We start from the raw sequence: 15,282 nt of genomic DNA, 5'->3' as shown, positions 1-15,282 counted from the left end.
GTGTCTGCCTGCCTTGACCATGCTTGACCATACCTTAAAAACTGGAAAAAATTAAGAGCAATTACAAGAAAAAGACTATACCAATTGTCAGCTCCTTCCATTTAGGAAACTAAGTAGTCCTATTTAGTCTTGTTTAATATAGCAGCGTTTACAGCACAGCTTAAAGTATTGTGGCTCCTAATCTTTTACTTTTTTCTTTGTGAGCCAGGAGCCCGCTGGCCAAGATGCAGCATATCCAATGACTGTAGCTTGGCCATTTGAATTATCTTTCAAATGCATATAATAAAGCAGGAAGTTTTTCTTTCAGATTGATATTTGTCTGGCAGGAGTTCAACTCAACGCAAAATTAGATAGGAAAATGTTTTAATAAAGGAGGAGGGGAGTTTGGGGGAGAAGTTTGATGTGGCCCTGTCCGTTAGACATCTGTCTAGCAAAAGAGATCCTTAAGAGGAAAAAATGCTTTGGGGGCTAGAGCCAACAATTATTTTTGCCATTCTAATAAAAACATCTTATTGGTTTGAAGCTTGAAGGAAGATGTATTGGTCTTTAACTGTGCAGCACTGCTGCTACATACCACTGTGTGCTGAAGAACTGTAGCTTGATTTAAGCGGTATTACAGTGTCAAAGCAAGGGAACAAAACACTGTTTCAGCTTGGACAAACATTTGTATGCCTTTTTTACATCAGAGAAAGTCACAACTGAAATTAACTTCTCATGCCCATTGTGTTTGGGGTTCTCTGCTACAGTCAGCTGCACCAAACCAAATCCGAGGCACAGTTTGGAGACTGTTTTCACTAGTAGTTACCACGTTCTTTTAAATCAGCATTTGCAGTTCAGTTCTACCTCCTTCACTCTTTAGGTGTGAAGAGATGGACTTAAACACCCAAATTAAAAACTTCCAATCTTCAAGACATGTTACTGATGTGCTTGATCTGAAGAGCTTAGACTTAACAGAGAGGCAGTCATGTTTTGAATTACAGTCCTGTGTTTGTCTGAAGTCTTGTTTTTTGGTGGGTTTGGTCAGAAATCTAGTATTTTGTATGGACTTCTTTGTTGACCAAATAAATGCTCTCAATAACATATTGTAACTGATAATAAACAAAAAAGCAAACAAAAATTCCATACTTTTGCTCTCCAGTTCACAGATTCTAAAGCTGCCTTTTTTGCTGCTGTATTGGTTAGAGAGAGTTGCATTAAAACCAGTCACAGTTTTAATGTATTAAGAAGCACAAAGAGGACAGACAGGACTTTGACAGGAATGCCAGTCATTACCAAATCATAGAGTATGGTACAAAATGAGTAGGAGAGCTGCTGCATCTGCTGAGGGAAAACCGTATCCTGGATCTTGTGCACAGATTTCTCTGTTTCTCTTTGAAATGTTTCCATTATGGTGGTGCTGTCTCCCATGTGCAGTTCAGTAAAGAAAGAAGGGATGCATAGGACTGAGCTGTTCTTGATTTCAACCCAGTTCTTACCATGGGTGTTTCTAGATCCAACTGGTTCCGTTAGTAGAAGCTGAAATTCTGATCTCCTGAAGTACTTGTAGATACACTCTTCTCTTCTGTGTACACGTATTATGCTGAAATCCTCAACTGCCAGACTATGTACATCAACCTCATGAACAGAATGCAGCAGTGTTGCTGCAGACTCAATTCTTCCTTCTTCAGAACGTTGCAGTGTTACTTTCATTTATGCTGACTGCTGGTACAGTCCTGCTGAAAGGAAGTTCTTCATTTACTGGTAACTATTTGTCATGAGCTTTTCCCAGCTCTAACAGAAAAAAAAATGCATCTTGCAGTTAGAAGCAAAGTTCTCATACAAGGGATTAGGGAAATGAGCTTCTGAAATTAAGACCATATGCAAACTAACTCATCTTCAAAAGCATCTTCAACCAACCACGAGCTTTTGAAGACTGGAGAAAAATGGGAATAGATCTCTTTTACTGTACATGTTCTTAAAAGAAAAGAAAAACTTTCAGAACTGGCACAGTGTAAATTTAACATAAAAGCGAAGCAATGACCTCTGTGTTTCCTAACAGAAGAAAAACCGCTTACACTTATGCAGTGGTGACGTTGTCAAGGACACTTGTCCTTGTAGAATTGTTTCCTCATGAAGCAGATGATGGTTTAGTATGCCTGTGTATACAGGCAAACAGAGATTAAACAATTTTGACCAAAATAATTTCTCATCAGAATTGTTGGCGTGTATTCATCTTTGTTGTTAGTAGTCCTGTTCAGTGGTTAGCTGCAAATATCACAGAGAGATCTATAACGTAGAGCAACTTAAATTTCTGTAACAGCTTTAATGAAGGATAAATACTTAATGCACAGCGAATTTGTTCTTTATGTCTTTTTGTAGAAGTTTCTCAGTCATTATGTGAAATAATTTTGAATATTGACATCATCTGTTGTTGCATTTATGAGAGCACAACTCGTTGAATGGAAATTGAGAAAAGCAGGACACTTGAATTCAGCTGCTTAATCCTGTTTTTTTAAGTGATATTTTGCATGCTGCTCTGAATATTCGTCTGAAAGAATTACAGAGTGCCAAGATTACTGGCCAAAATGTGAAATACTGTCAATCTAAAGAAAGCATCATCAACCCTGTTTTCCCTAGTTTTTCTTGAACATATGAGTTACTGAAAAATACACTGCTTGATAAATAATACATTCTTGCTGGAAAGAAGTTCTGCATAACCTGCTATGTTGTCTCTTGTGGTCATGCATTGAGGGTCCAAAGGAAAAAATAATCTCATGGACTTCCTCTTATAGGTTCATAAGGTTGGAAAGGACCTACAAGATCATCTAGTCCAACCATCCTCCTATCATGTAGAATGTATTATGTAGAATGGCAGCCTCTAAAGGAGTCTCAGCCACTCCTCAAGGATGATTATGCATCAAGTATGAAGCTGCATATGTTTGTATGTTCTTACGTGGCTGGAATTGCTGAGCTGTTGCATAGATGATGTGCAGTGGAGCTTTGGGTAGGTGATGGACTGTGACTTCAGGTATTCTCTTGGAGACCTGGCTGTTGTAGAGTTGGCTGGACTCAGTTCATTCTTTGAAGTAGGCGAGTGCACGTGCCTCAACTTCAGCTATCAGTTCCAGCAGGGCAGGAATTTCTGTTACTGTCCCCATGACTGGTGTTTCCACCTGTCCTAAAGAAACAATGTTGTGGGGAGGAAAGGAAAAGAGGAATGGGAAGAGTTGATAGAACTGCTTTCCAAACAGAGGTCCTGGCGTGTCCTCCTTGATTTGTAAGCATTGTTCTGAATAAAGATAACTACCAAAAAAAGCTGTAAGGCAAAAGTGTACAAAGGCTGTTAAGCATGGAGTTGAACCACTGTCTCTTGATCTCCCTAAAGCTACGCTTCACTGGATGCTGGAATGAGATAAAAGAATGCTGTTTTATTCGTGGACTCTCCTCATACTGTTATCTACACAGCTGCCATTAGATGATGATATAGGAGACTTATGATCTGTTTATGGCTATTTACAGAATTCTTTTATGTGCTTCTTAGACTGAAGATCAGGAGTGAAACGCCAGTCCTGAGGTTCCTATTTCAGCTGTCCTGCACATCTTTTTTGTAGCTACAGAAGTCACCCCAGTGCCTCAGCTCCGCCGAAGCATGCTGCCACCTGGATCTGCCAGCAGCTCTCAATTGTCTGATGGCTCCCTAAGTAAAAAGCTCAGTGGTAAGAGCCCTTCAGCTAAGCTGTTTACAGCTTATCTGTAGGTTAGCAGGAAACACTCGCTTGTGCAATCAGATGAGCAGATCTGTGGAAGTGACAAACTCCACAGATGGAAGCCTTTGTAGATTAATTTTGCCACGAACACTTTTATAGTGCTCACAGCTTGCACAGACTTTCTGTGCTTTGGTGCATTGCTTTCACTAGGCATGTGAGGTAGCGTTCACTGTTATAAGTCATATAGAAAAGTGTGCTTTTTTATTTTTTTCCATGCTGAACGTAAAAGATTGGCAAACCTACAGAAGGCTTTATCCTAGGATTTCTTATTGCTTTCTACATCTCTACTTCATGTGTGGTAGTTGAAACTTTACAGGCTTGTAGGCACTGTGCCAAGGAGCATGTTTATGTGGTTAAGGTTTATCTCCTTTGGTTCAGTGTAAACCATTGCAGGAATCAGAGGCCCAAGATTCAATCAGAAAGAAAGATACATTGATTTTGACATTCTGCTTTAGGTTCTCTAGCATTATGGTGGTTTTACATCATTTCCCACTTCAAAACCCTGGCATGAAGGAAGTTAAACTAGCTAAATAAAATGGTTCCATTACCACTCTTAAATACGATTTGAAGTTTCAAACACTATAAACTACTGGATATTTTATTCCAGTAGGATGGGGTAGCTTCTTGGGCTGAAGGGAACAATTCTTTTACACTGGTGGGGGACTATCACACTGCAGTCTATGCCTGGAATAACAGTTTCCACATGTAATGCAAGCCACCAGCACAGTTCATTGTTATCAATATATTTACCATGAAAAAAGCTTTAGCCATAGGCATGCCATAGAGAGGGATTTAATTTTGCTAGTCTTGCATAATGCAGCTAACATTGAGAGACTAAAAGAGCTATCAAAGGCACCAGACTACGCTAAGGAAGCTCGTTTTGCCCTTCCAAACAAGATTTAACTGCTGTTGACAGGGGAAACATAGGGCATTCTCCTAGTGAAGTTCTGCCTAGTAAAAAAACGCAAGTGAAGGGCAAATAACTAATCTCTTTAGAAGGACTCTATAGAAGCACTAATGCACTGTGGAGATACTTGTTTTGGCTCCTCACACTGGAGTTGTGGGTGACCTGAAGAGGGGTCTTTCTGACAGAACAAGCAAAGGAATGAGCACTGAGTACTTCTTTTGCCATAATTTTCTTTATTGCCTTTAGTAGCAGAGGAGATTGGTTCTGGAGTAAGGACCCTCTCTGTCACAGCACAGCTATGCTTTCTGGAGCCTTCCTGAAATGAATTCAAAACCTGGTGCTGATGAAGCCGCAGGGCTTCTCAGAGGAGGTGTCAGGGAAGGACTTCACATGTGTTCCTGCAACACATGGGGCAGTGAATTCAGAACGGGACCAAAAGCCCACCATGGCACTGCTGGGACCTTGCTCTGCAGCAGAGCAGCACACATAAATACTTCACGTTGCACATACGAAGAAGAGAAGGTGATGTGTGGACCCTACAGCAGCCTTGCAGTACCTGAAGGGGCCTATAGGAAAGCTGGGAAGGAACTCTTTATAAAAGGCATATGTTGACAGGACAAGGGGAAATGGTTTTGAACTGGAAGAGGGTAAATTTAGATATAAGGAGGAAATTAATTACTGTGAGGATGATGAGACACTGGAGCAGGTTGCCCAGAGAGTTTGTGGATGCCCCCTCACTGGAAGCATTCAAGGCCAGGCTGGATGGGGCTTTGGGCAACTGTCTAGAGGGAGGTGTCCCTGCCTATAGCAGGGGTTGAAACTTCATGATTTTAAAGGTCCCTTGCAACCCAAACCATTCTGTGATTCTTCTTGATCCCACCTTGCTTGTCTACCTCCATCCCAACACACACTTTTCACTTTCTCTTCCCTCAGCTCCTATGCTCCTGTCTCCTACACTTAAAGGATGAAATGTTGCCCAGACACCTGATAGCCAACAGAGCAAATGAGAAGTTCTAATCCATATGCCCAGAGAAGAGCAGGTACCTCCAGCAGCCTCAGAGCTTCCAGCAGAAGGTGCCAGGCTCCTCACCACGGTGTTGCCTTTGGTATCTCTTAACAGCTCAAACCCAGAGCTGGCCAAGGGAGGAAGGATTTCTCTCTCTCTTCTTTTCCCAGTCGAACCACAAAACTTCCTCCCTGCTGATCCAGGGGTGGGAAGAGGATCACTGCCAACTCCTCTCTGGGCAGGCTTCAGTCAACCACCTCCAGTAAATATCCCTGCTTATTTAAACTACTGACCAAAGCCTTTCTAAAGTAGCAGCGCAGTGAAGCAACCAAGATCCTGTTGAGCACCAGGGGAAGCTTTTGAAAGACTTTTCCCTTCATGGGAGAACTACTGGATATAGAGCCTGGGCTTCACAATCCATCTGTTGAGTTTATAGTGTGTCTCAACAGTGCATCTCTGTCAACTCCATCTCTCTGTCAGAAAGGCATAACTGTGATTTAAGAGCTCAGCCATTTCAAAGACCAATCCAGGCAACCATGATCTATTCCCACCCCACAAATGAGGATGTTGCTAAGGCAGTTTCTCAATTTGAGAATCATTTTATCTCTTTTCTTCCCTCTTTTCAGCGCTCTTTGCCAGCTGGCATCCCATTTTCTACTTTTCCAGCAGGCACCACTTCAGCTCAGCATGATCCCTAGGAGGGAGAGCAGCAGCCTATTTAGAGCTTAAAACCCATGGGGATTTACTGGCTGGAACCCCAGAGAGCAACCAGGGAAGAGGCAAATGAGGGCACTTGGCCAGATCATCTCTGAAATGCTACTGTTAAAGGAACCTGACATGCATGTGAAAGAAACACCAAGTATGCCCAAGGCAGCACATGTAGCATGCAGGTAATAGCATAAGGTAATGTGACCTATCTCAATACCACTCATAACCACAGGCAATTCCAGTATTTTCTGTTTGGGTATCCTCCAAACAGGTTACAAATGTAATATAACAGAACTCCCACAAGCTGCTGCAGGACCAAGATTTAGTGTTAACCCCAGCTAAAACACAAAGAAGTTTCTCTTTCACACAAACAGGTTTAAACTCTGGAATATTTGCAATCCAGAAACTGATTAGATGGAGGCACTGATAATTTTGCTTGCATATAAAATAATAATAACAAAAACAAAATTATCCCATATAAATTATCCCCATTATCCCACATCCCAGAAGCCCTGGATGTTCGGGATTGGCTACTCAGTATTCTCTTGGCATATAAAGCAGTTCAGTCTGCAGCTGCATTTCTGTCTTTCAAATCCAGTTCAATCAAGAGAACTGAAACATTGTTAGCAAACCCACTGATTTATCCACCAGTGAAGTGCTGATATGGGCATCTATTCCTGCTGCTAATAAATTCTTTACATAGCAGCAGCACTTGCTCTCTCTGGATATCTCACATTATTCTAGTGGAGACAGCTTTGCTTTTGGGATTCGTAAGCTCTGCAGCATGGATCCCCAAGGCTGTGGGACTGCTGGGGAAAGGGAAGGCCACCAGGCCAGAGCATGTCCCTGCTCAGTACAGAGGTGTGCCTACGTGGGCTGCAGGTGGAGCAGCAGTTGGTGCCATAGAAACTGCTGCAATAGGACCTTTTTCTGTCCAATTCTGCTGCCTTTGTTGTGATAGGACATGGGGAAATGTTTTCAAACTAAAAGAGGGGTGATTTAGATCAGTTATAAGGAAGAATTTGTTGACAGTAAAGGCAGTGAGGCACTGGAATAAGTTGCCCAGAGAGATGGTGGAAGCCATCCCTGGAGACACTCAAAGTCAGGCTGGACAGAGCTCTGAGCACCCTGATGTGGCTCTAGGTGTCCCTGTTCATTGCAGAGGTGTTGGACTAGATGACCTTTAAGCGTTCCTTCCAACTCAAACCATTCTATGATTCTGTTATTACCTTTGAGTACACGAGGCCAGAGCTAATGGTGTAGGCTGATGGCTAAAAAACTCTTCGGTTTAGCCTGAATTTAATTTAAAATAAAATGCACGAGAAGTAAGAATCCAAAACCATGTATGACAGTAGTCTATGTAGCTCTACTTAAAGTTTGATTACATTCCTCTCTTGGAATACTGTTATTTTTCTTTTTGCTGAATATGATATCCAAGATAATAGGAATCAGATAAACAAGGGTCCTAAGACAGATCTGCATTTCCAAAATACAACCTCTACAACCTGTATGCTACAAATGAAAAGCCAAATGATAACTAATGTAAGATAATTTTACACATTTATCTATTTTTTGGTCTCTCAAATTGGAGAATGTGTGTGTATGAGTGACTAGTGAGTCCTGCTTTCTTATTTTTAATCATACTTTCATGCATTTGTAAAAAAATCTGGATGGAAAATAGGAAGAAAATGTTTATGTATAAAGTAGATGTTTGGATAATTCTTTTAAATATATGTATTAGTCTGGGACGTGAGATGTCTAACTAACTTTCCAAAACCAAGATTTAACATCAAACTTGATCTCACTGCATTGCATTCTCATCCTCGTTGGGCTTTCCTGGAGGGCTGTCACTCATCTGACCAGAATTACGCTATTTTTCACATTTCTGAATGTCACATTTCTGGCAAGTTTTTTGGTTGGCTGTGAAGTCTGAAGGAGGATAAGCATTTCCATTATGTCAGCAGACCTGAAACAACACTTTCCTTCTAAAACCACACTTCATAGATCTGGTGTCAAAGGCCAAATTGGATGAGGCCCTGGGCAGCCTGATCTACTAGATGGCAGGGGGCTGGAACTGGATGGGCTTTAAGGTCCCTTCCAAACCAAGCTATTGTGTGATTTTATGACTCCATGAGTCATCTCATTCCCATTTGTTAACAACTGGTGAAGTACCTGTAGGACTGCGGCAGCCCAGGCCATCCATCTCCTGCAGTCCCTTTGCACTGTGCTGTTGGGCACACTCAGTCAGTTGTGCTGCTGCTGTTGAGTTACTGAATCACTCCCATCTTTTCTCCAGTGTATCACGTTTTTGCCACAGACCACATCTCTGGGTACAGCCATGTGCAAGAACTGAACTGTGCAAAGCAATACAAGTAGTACAGGAACAATAAAACAGTGGGGAAAAACAAAGACCAAAACAATTACAAAAACCCAAACCAGTATTTTGAAATGTGTATTAATGAAAAACTAAAGCTGGGTAGCCCACTATGAGAGAATTTAATTCAGCTTTCTGACACCGTTCAGGTCTAAGGCACCATTCATGTTTACAGAGCAGAATTAAAATGTTCTGTAGTAAGTTATGAGCTTTTCCCTATTGACAGCAGTGAAAAAAAAAAAGAGAGAACCAAAATGAAATCAGCTGGCTGTTACTCAAGCTTCACTGTCCAACTGGATCCAGGAGAAGTGTTAAAATGAGTCCTGCAATTTTCCCTCCATGCTCTTTGAGTCAGTTTTCAAAAAATATAAAATAATAATTAAAAAAAGCACCTGAGAATGTTCTTAAATGCTTTCTCTCTGTGAGTGCCATCAAATGAGTTTTCTACTTTGGAAAAAGAGAGAGAGCCTTGTCTCAAAATGTGCTTTTGCCAGGAATCCTGTCCTGATTAGGCTGCCTTAGTGCAATTTCTTGGGTGGGTGCCATGCTGAAGTTATTGGATGGCAGCCATGTGTTCAGCACTCCTGAAATAAAGTCTATTCCATTCATTTGCAACTCAACATAAAACTTAGGTTAAGTCTATTGATACTGCTGGGGTGGGGCTGTTGTACATATGTATGCAATTATTTTCAGGATATTGCCATGAGCACATATATGCTCACACAGAAGTTGCTCTGAAGTTGAATACTAATGTCGTGTGGGTATGCATATTGCCCCCATCTGGTTTCTCCATTTGCAAACTATTCCACATTCAGATCTCCCCTCTGGTACTAATCAAAGTGTCGGATAATTCATACATCCGAGCCAGCTCCTTCTAAAGACAGTAGAGTGGCCTCTCCAGCCCACAGGATCCTTACTTCACAACACAGCAGTAACTTAGCAAAGCACTCCAGTAAATGTTTATGCCCAAGCTTGTTAGACCAAGTCCAACATCTTTGGCCAAACTCAAGTTCATTTCTGAACCTAAATGTTTTAAAGTGGAACCTGCGGAAGAATGCCTTTACTGGGATCATTTTACTGTGAGGGGGCCGGATTTTTCTCTCCTCCTTTGGAGGAGGAGTTGTCAGGGTTTTCCATCCATGTTTCACCGATTCACAAGGGGAGGATGAAAGCAGGTGGGCTCCACTTTGGAGGAAATTCATACCAGCTTGTGTTTGTTCTGTATAACAGGCTTCAGACTTCAAGATCTTTTCACTCACAAGCTTCCCACTCCACATAATGCTTTACTGAGACCATCCACCCACTTTCAGACCTCATTTTACCTCCAGCATGGCTCCCTACCAGCTACAAAGTGAAGAGAGGTGAAGTTATAGAAGTGTGTGCACCCAGAATAAGAAATACTGTGGCTGATTCTTCTGTCCTCTTTCTGCAGCTCTCTCTAAACTCAGATCTCTCATAGAATCATGGGATCATTAAGGTTGGAGAAGATCTATAAGATCATCTAGTCCAACCTCCAACCCATCACATCATGCCCACTGACCAAGTCCCTCTCGGTCACATCCACACGGTTCCTGAACACCTCCAGGGACAATGACTCCACCACCTCCCTGGGCAGTCTGTGCCACAGAACACCCGTGCACAAAAGAGCAAAATACTGAGCAAGTAAGGCCCAGCGTGCAGAACCTTTAAGTGAAAGACCACTCCTGAGTGGCTGAAAGTCCCAATTGAAGCCTTATCCTTCATTTCCAATATCTTCTATTTATTTTTTTTTGTCTTCAAAGTCACAAAGTGACGTTAGCTATTTCACAATTGACGAGGGCTGTATGAAACGGAGAGAAGTCTATCTCTTAACACTAAGGACATATTTAGCACTCTGTAATTAACACCAAAATGGTAATCACTAATTTTCAGATAAAATTAACTGCGGTTCATTGGGAAAAATTATGCATTCTGTTGAATATATAATTATATCTATTCTAAAGCAATCACTGCTGTTATTTACATATTGAGGAGCGGTTGCTGAAAATGTGACCTACGTGGTAATAAGGAACAGTTTTGATTTTGAAGAATATTTATTCCATATGCTATTTTATCTGAATGTCAATTTCCAGGGGAGGACATCTACATGCCGGCTAACTATCACTTCTTGCTTTTCATCCTTCCTTTTCCCTCTTTCTCCCCAGAGTACATGGGGCCAATGATCCAAACCATTTTGTTCAGCATTTTACTGTATGAACTTTCCAAGCAGCCTAGTGCAGTGAGCACTGAGAAAGGGCTTTGGTAGCGACAGTCACAGTCTAAAGCAGATCAACTTCACATAAAAGGCACAAATGACACAGGAGAGCGTGAGTCATTCTCCTTAATCTACACTGAGATGCTGAGTTCAAAGCACGAAAAGGTCACTGCTCCATCACACACAGATGACAGTATGAAGGGATACAACTGTCATCTTATTTCCCTTTAACATCCATGGCTTCTGCAGTGCTGCTGTGAGCAGGAGATCACACAGGAGAGAAGGGCCCCAGCAGGCCTTGGCTGCGTGGGGAATCTCAGGAGCTCAGGACAGAGAGTAGTGCCAAACCCATGGAGGAAGGCCACAGAGAACACAGAGAACTAAAATTGGACGTTAGCACTTCTGCTTCCCTTAAACCCAAAATATGCTTCTGTTAGCATTGAAAGGGAGGCTGACTAATAAGCCTCTGCTTTTACATGGTTTTGGAGATTTGCAGCGGTTTTGTAAAACTAAGCATAACGAGTGGCTCCCTATATACTCCAACCCTCTGGAAATTGGAGATGACTGCTGCCCATTGGCACTGCTCATGCTGCAGTCAGAAGAAATATTTGTGAGTAACCACTGAGTCCACTGTTAGCAAACACAGAAATGTTTGCGGTTTGTTACCCAGGCTATAGAAAAGTTTTCAAGCACCCAGCGTAGGCAGTAAATTACATCAATCAATGCAGAATTGCAACCCTTCACCTTCTCTTTTACAGATCCAACAGCACCAGATCCTGCTGGAGTCAGGAGTGTGGGATCAGCCTGACTTCCAGCATAGCTTTCTACAGAGGAGTTAATAGGCCACCAGAGCTTGCTAAGGAGCTGCATACCTCTGCTTGCCTCTCCTCTCCACTGTGCATTGGATACAAGATGAGGGTGTGGAGCACAGTTCATGTGACCATTAGCTATTCTGCAGGTGCCATAGTTCTGACGTGCAGTCTTGCAGAAGCTCCAGCTGAACATTCCTGCTTCCATGGCCTTGCTGAGTGCTGTCCCTTTTGCTGGAGGAGTCGCAAGCCCTGACCCCAGCCCTGCACACCTCTGCCCACCAGACTCAGGATCTGTGACTGGAAATCCCCATTGACAGCAGAGCCTTGACCAATATTTGGACAGCTGATCTCTGCTGTGCTCTGAAGGGAAAATAAGCAGTAGTCCTGGAGATGCCTCATCAAGGAGAGCAGGCCTCTCTCCTTCGCACATCTTGTAGGAATGCTTCTCCTGTGCTTTGCAGCAAGCCCACATACTCAGCAGCCATGTTGGTCAGAAATGCAAGATGGCTCTTTGTCTTTCTGCAGGGCAGGGGTGCCCATGGCCACAAGTACAGCCAGAACCAGAATCAGCTGCTCCTCTTTGTACATGGCAGGGTGCTGTTACCACTTTCCTGCAGCTCCTTCTGGATTTTGTCCCTGGAGGTGTTCAAGAACCATGTGGAAGTGGCACTGAGGGACATGGTTAGTGGGAACTGTGGGGTTGGGTTGGTAGTTGGACTAGATGATCTTATGTGTATTTTCCAATCTTAATAATTCAGTGATTTCAGTGCTATTTAGCGCCACTAAGGGTCATATGCCATTTCCATAATGATCTCTTTTTTCAAAGCTGTGTAGCTCACTTCCTTTACATTTCAAGAAGACTGAGAACAGCATCCACACTGGGTATGGTATTTTCCTCTCTCTGTAAAATGGCTTACTGGGCTCTGCTGGGAGAAGAGTTCAAAGTTCTGTGGAGACATTTAAAGAGGGGCTATAAAAAAGAAGGGACAGTCTCCCTTTAGTGGAGGCAGTTGTGACAGGAAAAGGGAAAACGATTCCAAACTAAACGAGGGGAGATTTAGATCAGAACCTCCCCTGAATTTAATGGTGGATTAGAGTGGAAGCATGGCTGGGAAGCAGCCCTGACTTTGCTGCCCTGCCACACACCTGTTGGCACACGACACACTTGGGCGACACAACGCCTCCTGCCTCCACTCCACCTGGGTGTGGAAGGCTTCCACGAACCCGCAGACGCCTCCACCCCACTGCGCTGGCTCTCATGGCCGCCCTCCCATTTCCCCCGGAGGCACTAGACCCTCGTGCTGCAGCAGCACTGCCCGGCGCTGTCGCGGGGCGGCGCTCCGCCTCCCTGCCCCGGGCCGAGCCGTGCGGAGCCGGGCCGGGCCCCCGGGCGGTGCGGGCGGGGCCGTCCCCGCCCCTCCGGCCGCGCCGCAGCCGCCCGAGGCGAGCGGAGCTCGGCAGTGTGTGAGCTGCGGCCGTTGCTCTCCGTCGCGCTTCCCGCCCAGCGCAGTCCAGCCCAGCCCGGCACGGCGAACGCCCTCTTGCTCCCCTCAGCGCCCCGCACGGCTCGGGAGACCGGAGCCAGCCATGGGTAAGCGAGCCGGGCGGGAGGAGAAGGCAGGTGCGGGGGGCTCGGGGTCGGGCGGGGCTTTGAAGGCTCCTTCGGGCGCCGCAGCAGCGCGCCGATGTGTTGCTGCCTCCGGCTTTAATTAAGGGATAAAAGAGAATTTAATTACCCAGCCGAGGGGCGCTGACGGAATTCCTGCGGTTGTTAGTTAGTTAAATTAATTCGCATCACCTCGTTCCTTACTTTCTGAGTGCTTATTAGCCGGTTTGGGCTCTGGCTCCTGCGGCACTGTGGCCCCGTTGTTGAGCTCTGCTGAAGTTTCCAGCACCCCGTGCACATCTTCCCGCTGCTCAGCTGAGCAAGTGGCTGAATTGTGCCTACGAAGTGGCAAGCTTGAGTTTCATGTGCGCGTTCCCACAGTCACTTCTTAGACAGCTTGTGCTGTGTAAACTTCGGAAATTGATATTAAATGAAGCATCCTGTCCTTCTCTTAACATAGGCTTTTGCTTTGCTGCTGTGGTTTGATGTTGGAGGGATCTCGGGATGGGAGGGGAAGAAAAGTTGGGAGTGTGTTGTTAAGGAAAGAGGAGCATTCACTGAATCACAGCGTCTTATTTGAGGTGTGGGTGTTTACTTTTTGTTAAATAGCTTGGTCTGTGCGGCTCTGTAAGTGACTCGGGGCTCAAAACCAAAATGCTGCTCCAGACCTTCGAAGGTGGCTCATCCTGAAGAAGCCAATCCGTATTATTGTGCTGAAGTCTCAGAAGAACCCCAGCACAGCCTCATGAGTTGTCAGCCTTAGGCATGCAGGCAGTAGACAGGTTGTGTCCCAGTGTCTGTGTTGTCCTTCACAAAAGAGCTGAGAAAAGAGGACTGGAAAGAAGGCAGCACGCTTTGAACTCCTTACTGGTGACAGTGGCCCAAAGTCCCATGCCTGTCCACTTCTTGGCTTAGCAGCTCCAGGCTTGATGGGTGGCTGTGCTGCAACCCACTGGGAGAGGGGACATCCTTAGATGGGATGCTGCAAACAGAGGTCACAGCAATGGAGCCTTTGTAGCAGCAAAGCAGTCCATGGTGAATGCAGTGCGTTGTTGGTGTGTTGTGTAACAGCCTCACCATGGCTGGGGCTGTGGGACCAGGGCTGGTGTGCAGTCTCCCAACCCAATCACGAGGATGTGTCCTAATTAGGACCCTTTGAATTGTCCTTACTCGTGCAAAACTTTTGTGTGAGGCTGGCCCACTGTGACTGATTTCTTTTCCTATTTGGAGCTGCCACCATGGAGTGCATTGGGCTTTTGGCTCTCTCAGTGCTTTGAAACGTTGGGCTTGTTGTAGTTACCAGTATTTATGGTTCACATTGACTCAAGGGTTGTCGTTACTACCATGGTGCTTTGTGAATCCTGTGCTCCAAGAACCGCCTTGATGTTGCAGCGCCTCACCTGGGAGGTGGAGGGAAATGCTTTACAAAATGAACCAAAACTCCAAAACAGCTTTGTCCTAAAAACCTTGACAAGCAGTGCATGAATGACTGTGTAATCCCATAATTGTATAACTTTTCTTCTTTCATCTCCACCAAACTGCTACAGACAGGGATGGAGTGATGCCTGTCCTGTGGGGTTTGCATCCTGTCTCCCCTTGGGCACTGTGCCCTTGATTGCTCTGCGGCCCTCACCAACCTGTGGGGTCCCAGGGCTCCAGCAGCATGGAGTGATGCTTCTCTATCCCAGCAATAGCCCTTGCCCCACGCGGACCATCCCTTTCAACTTCAGAAGCAGCTTATGAGCCCTTTCAGCATACAAAACTGAGTCCTCACCTTGCTGTAAAATATCTTTGAAGGAGGTTCAGATATTCCACAAGCCAGGCTTTCTTCTTATAAATAGTTAGGGGCAAATCCTGAGAAAAAATCAGCCCTCGTTCTTTTTGTCAGCT

General features: G+C 44.4%; 1 protein-coding gene across 1 annotated transcript in view; it reads left to right on the top strand.

Moving 5' to 3' along the window:
• Positions 1-13,225: 13,225 nt before the first annotated feature.
• GPM6B (glycoprotein M6B) overlaps positions 13,226-15,282 on the top strand; it is a 103,305-nt gene continuing 101,248 nt past the window's right edge. The window contains exon 1 of the mRNA XM_065741404.1: positions 13,226-13,377. Within this exon, the coding sequence (XP_065597476.1) occupies positions 13,374-13,377 (4 nt within the window). The 5' untranslated portion in view covers positions 13,226-13,373. The remainder of the gene's footprint in view (positions 13,378-15,282) is intronic.

The sequence above is a fragment of the Cyrtonyx montezumae genome, unplaced genomic scaffold (assembly GCF_038088225.1).
Source record: "Cyrtonyx montezumae isolate F1298 unplaced genomic scaffold, pur_monq_1.0 scaffold_3, whole genome shotgun sequence".
NCBI lineage: Eukaryota > Metazoa > Chordata > Aves > Galliformes > Odontophoridae > Cyrtonyx > Cyrtonyx montezumae.
This window is presented reverse-complemented; position numbering and strand designations above follow the sequence as displayed.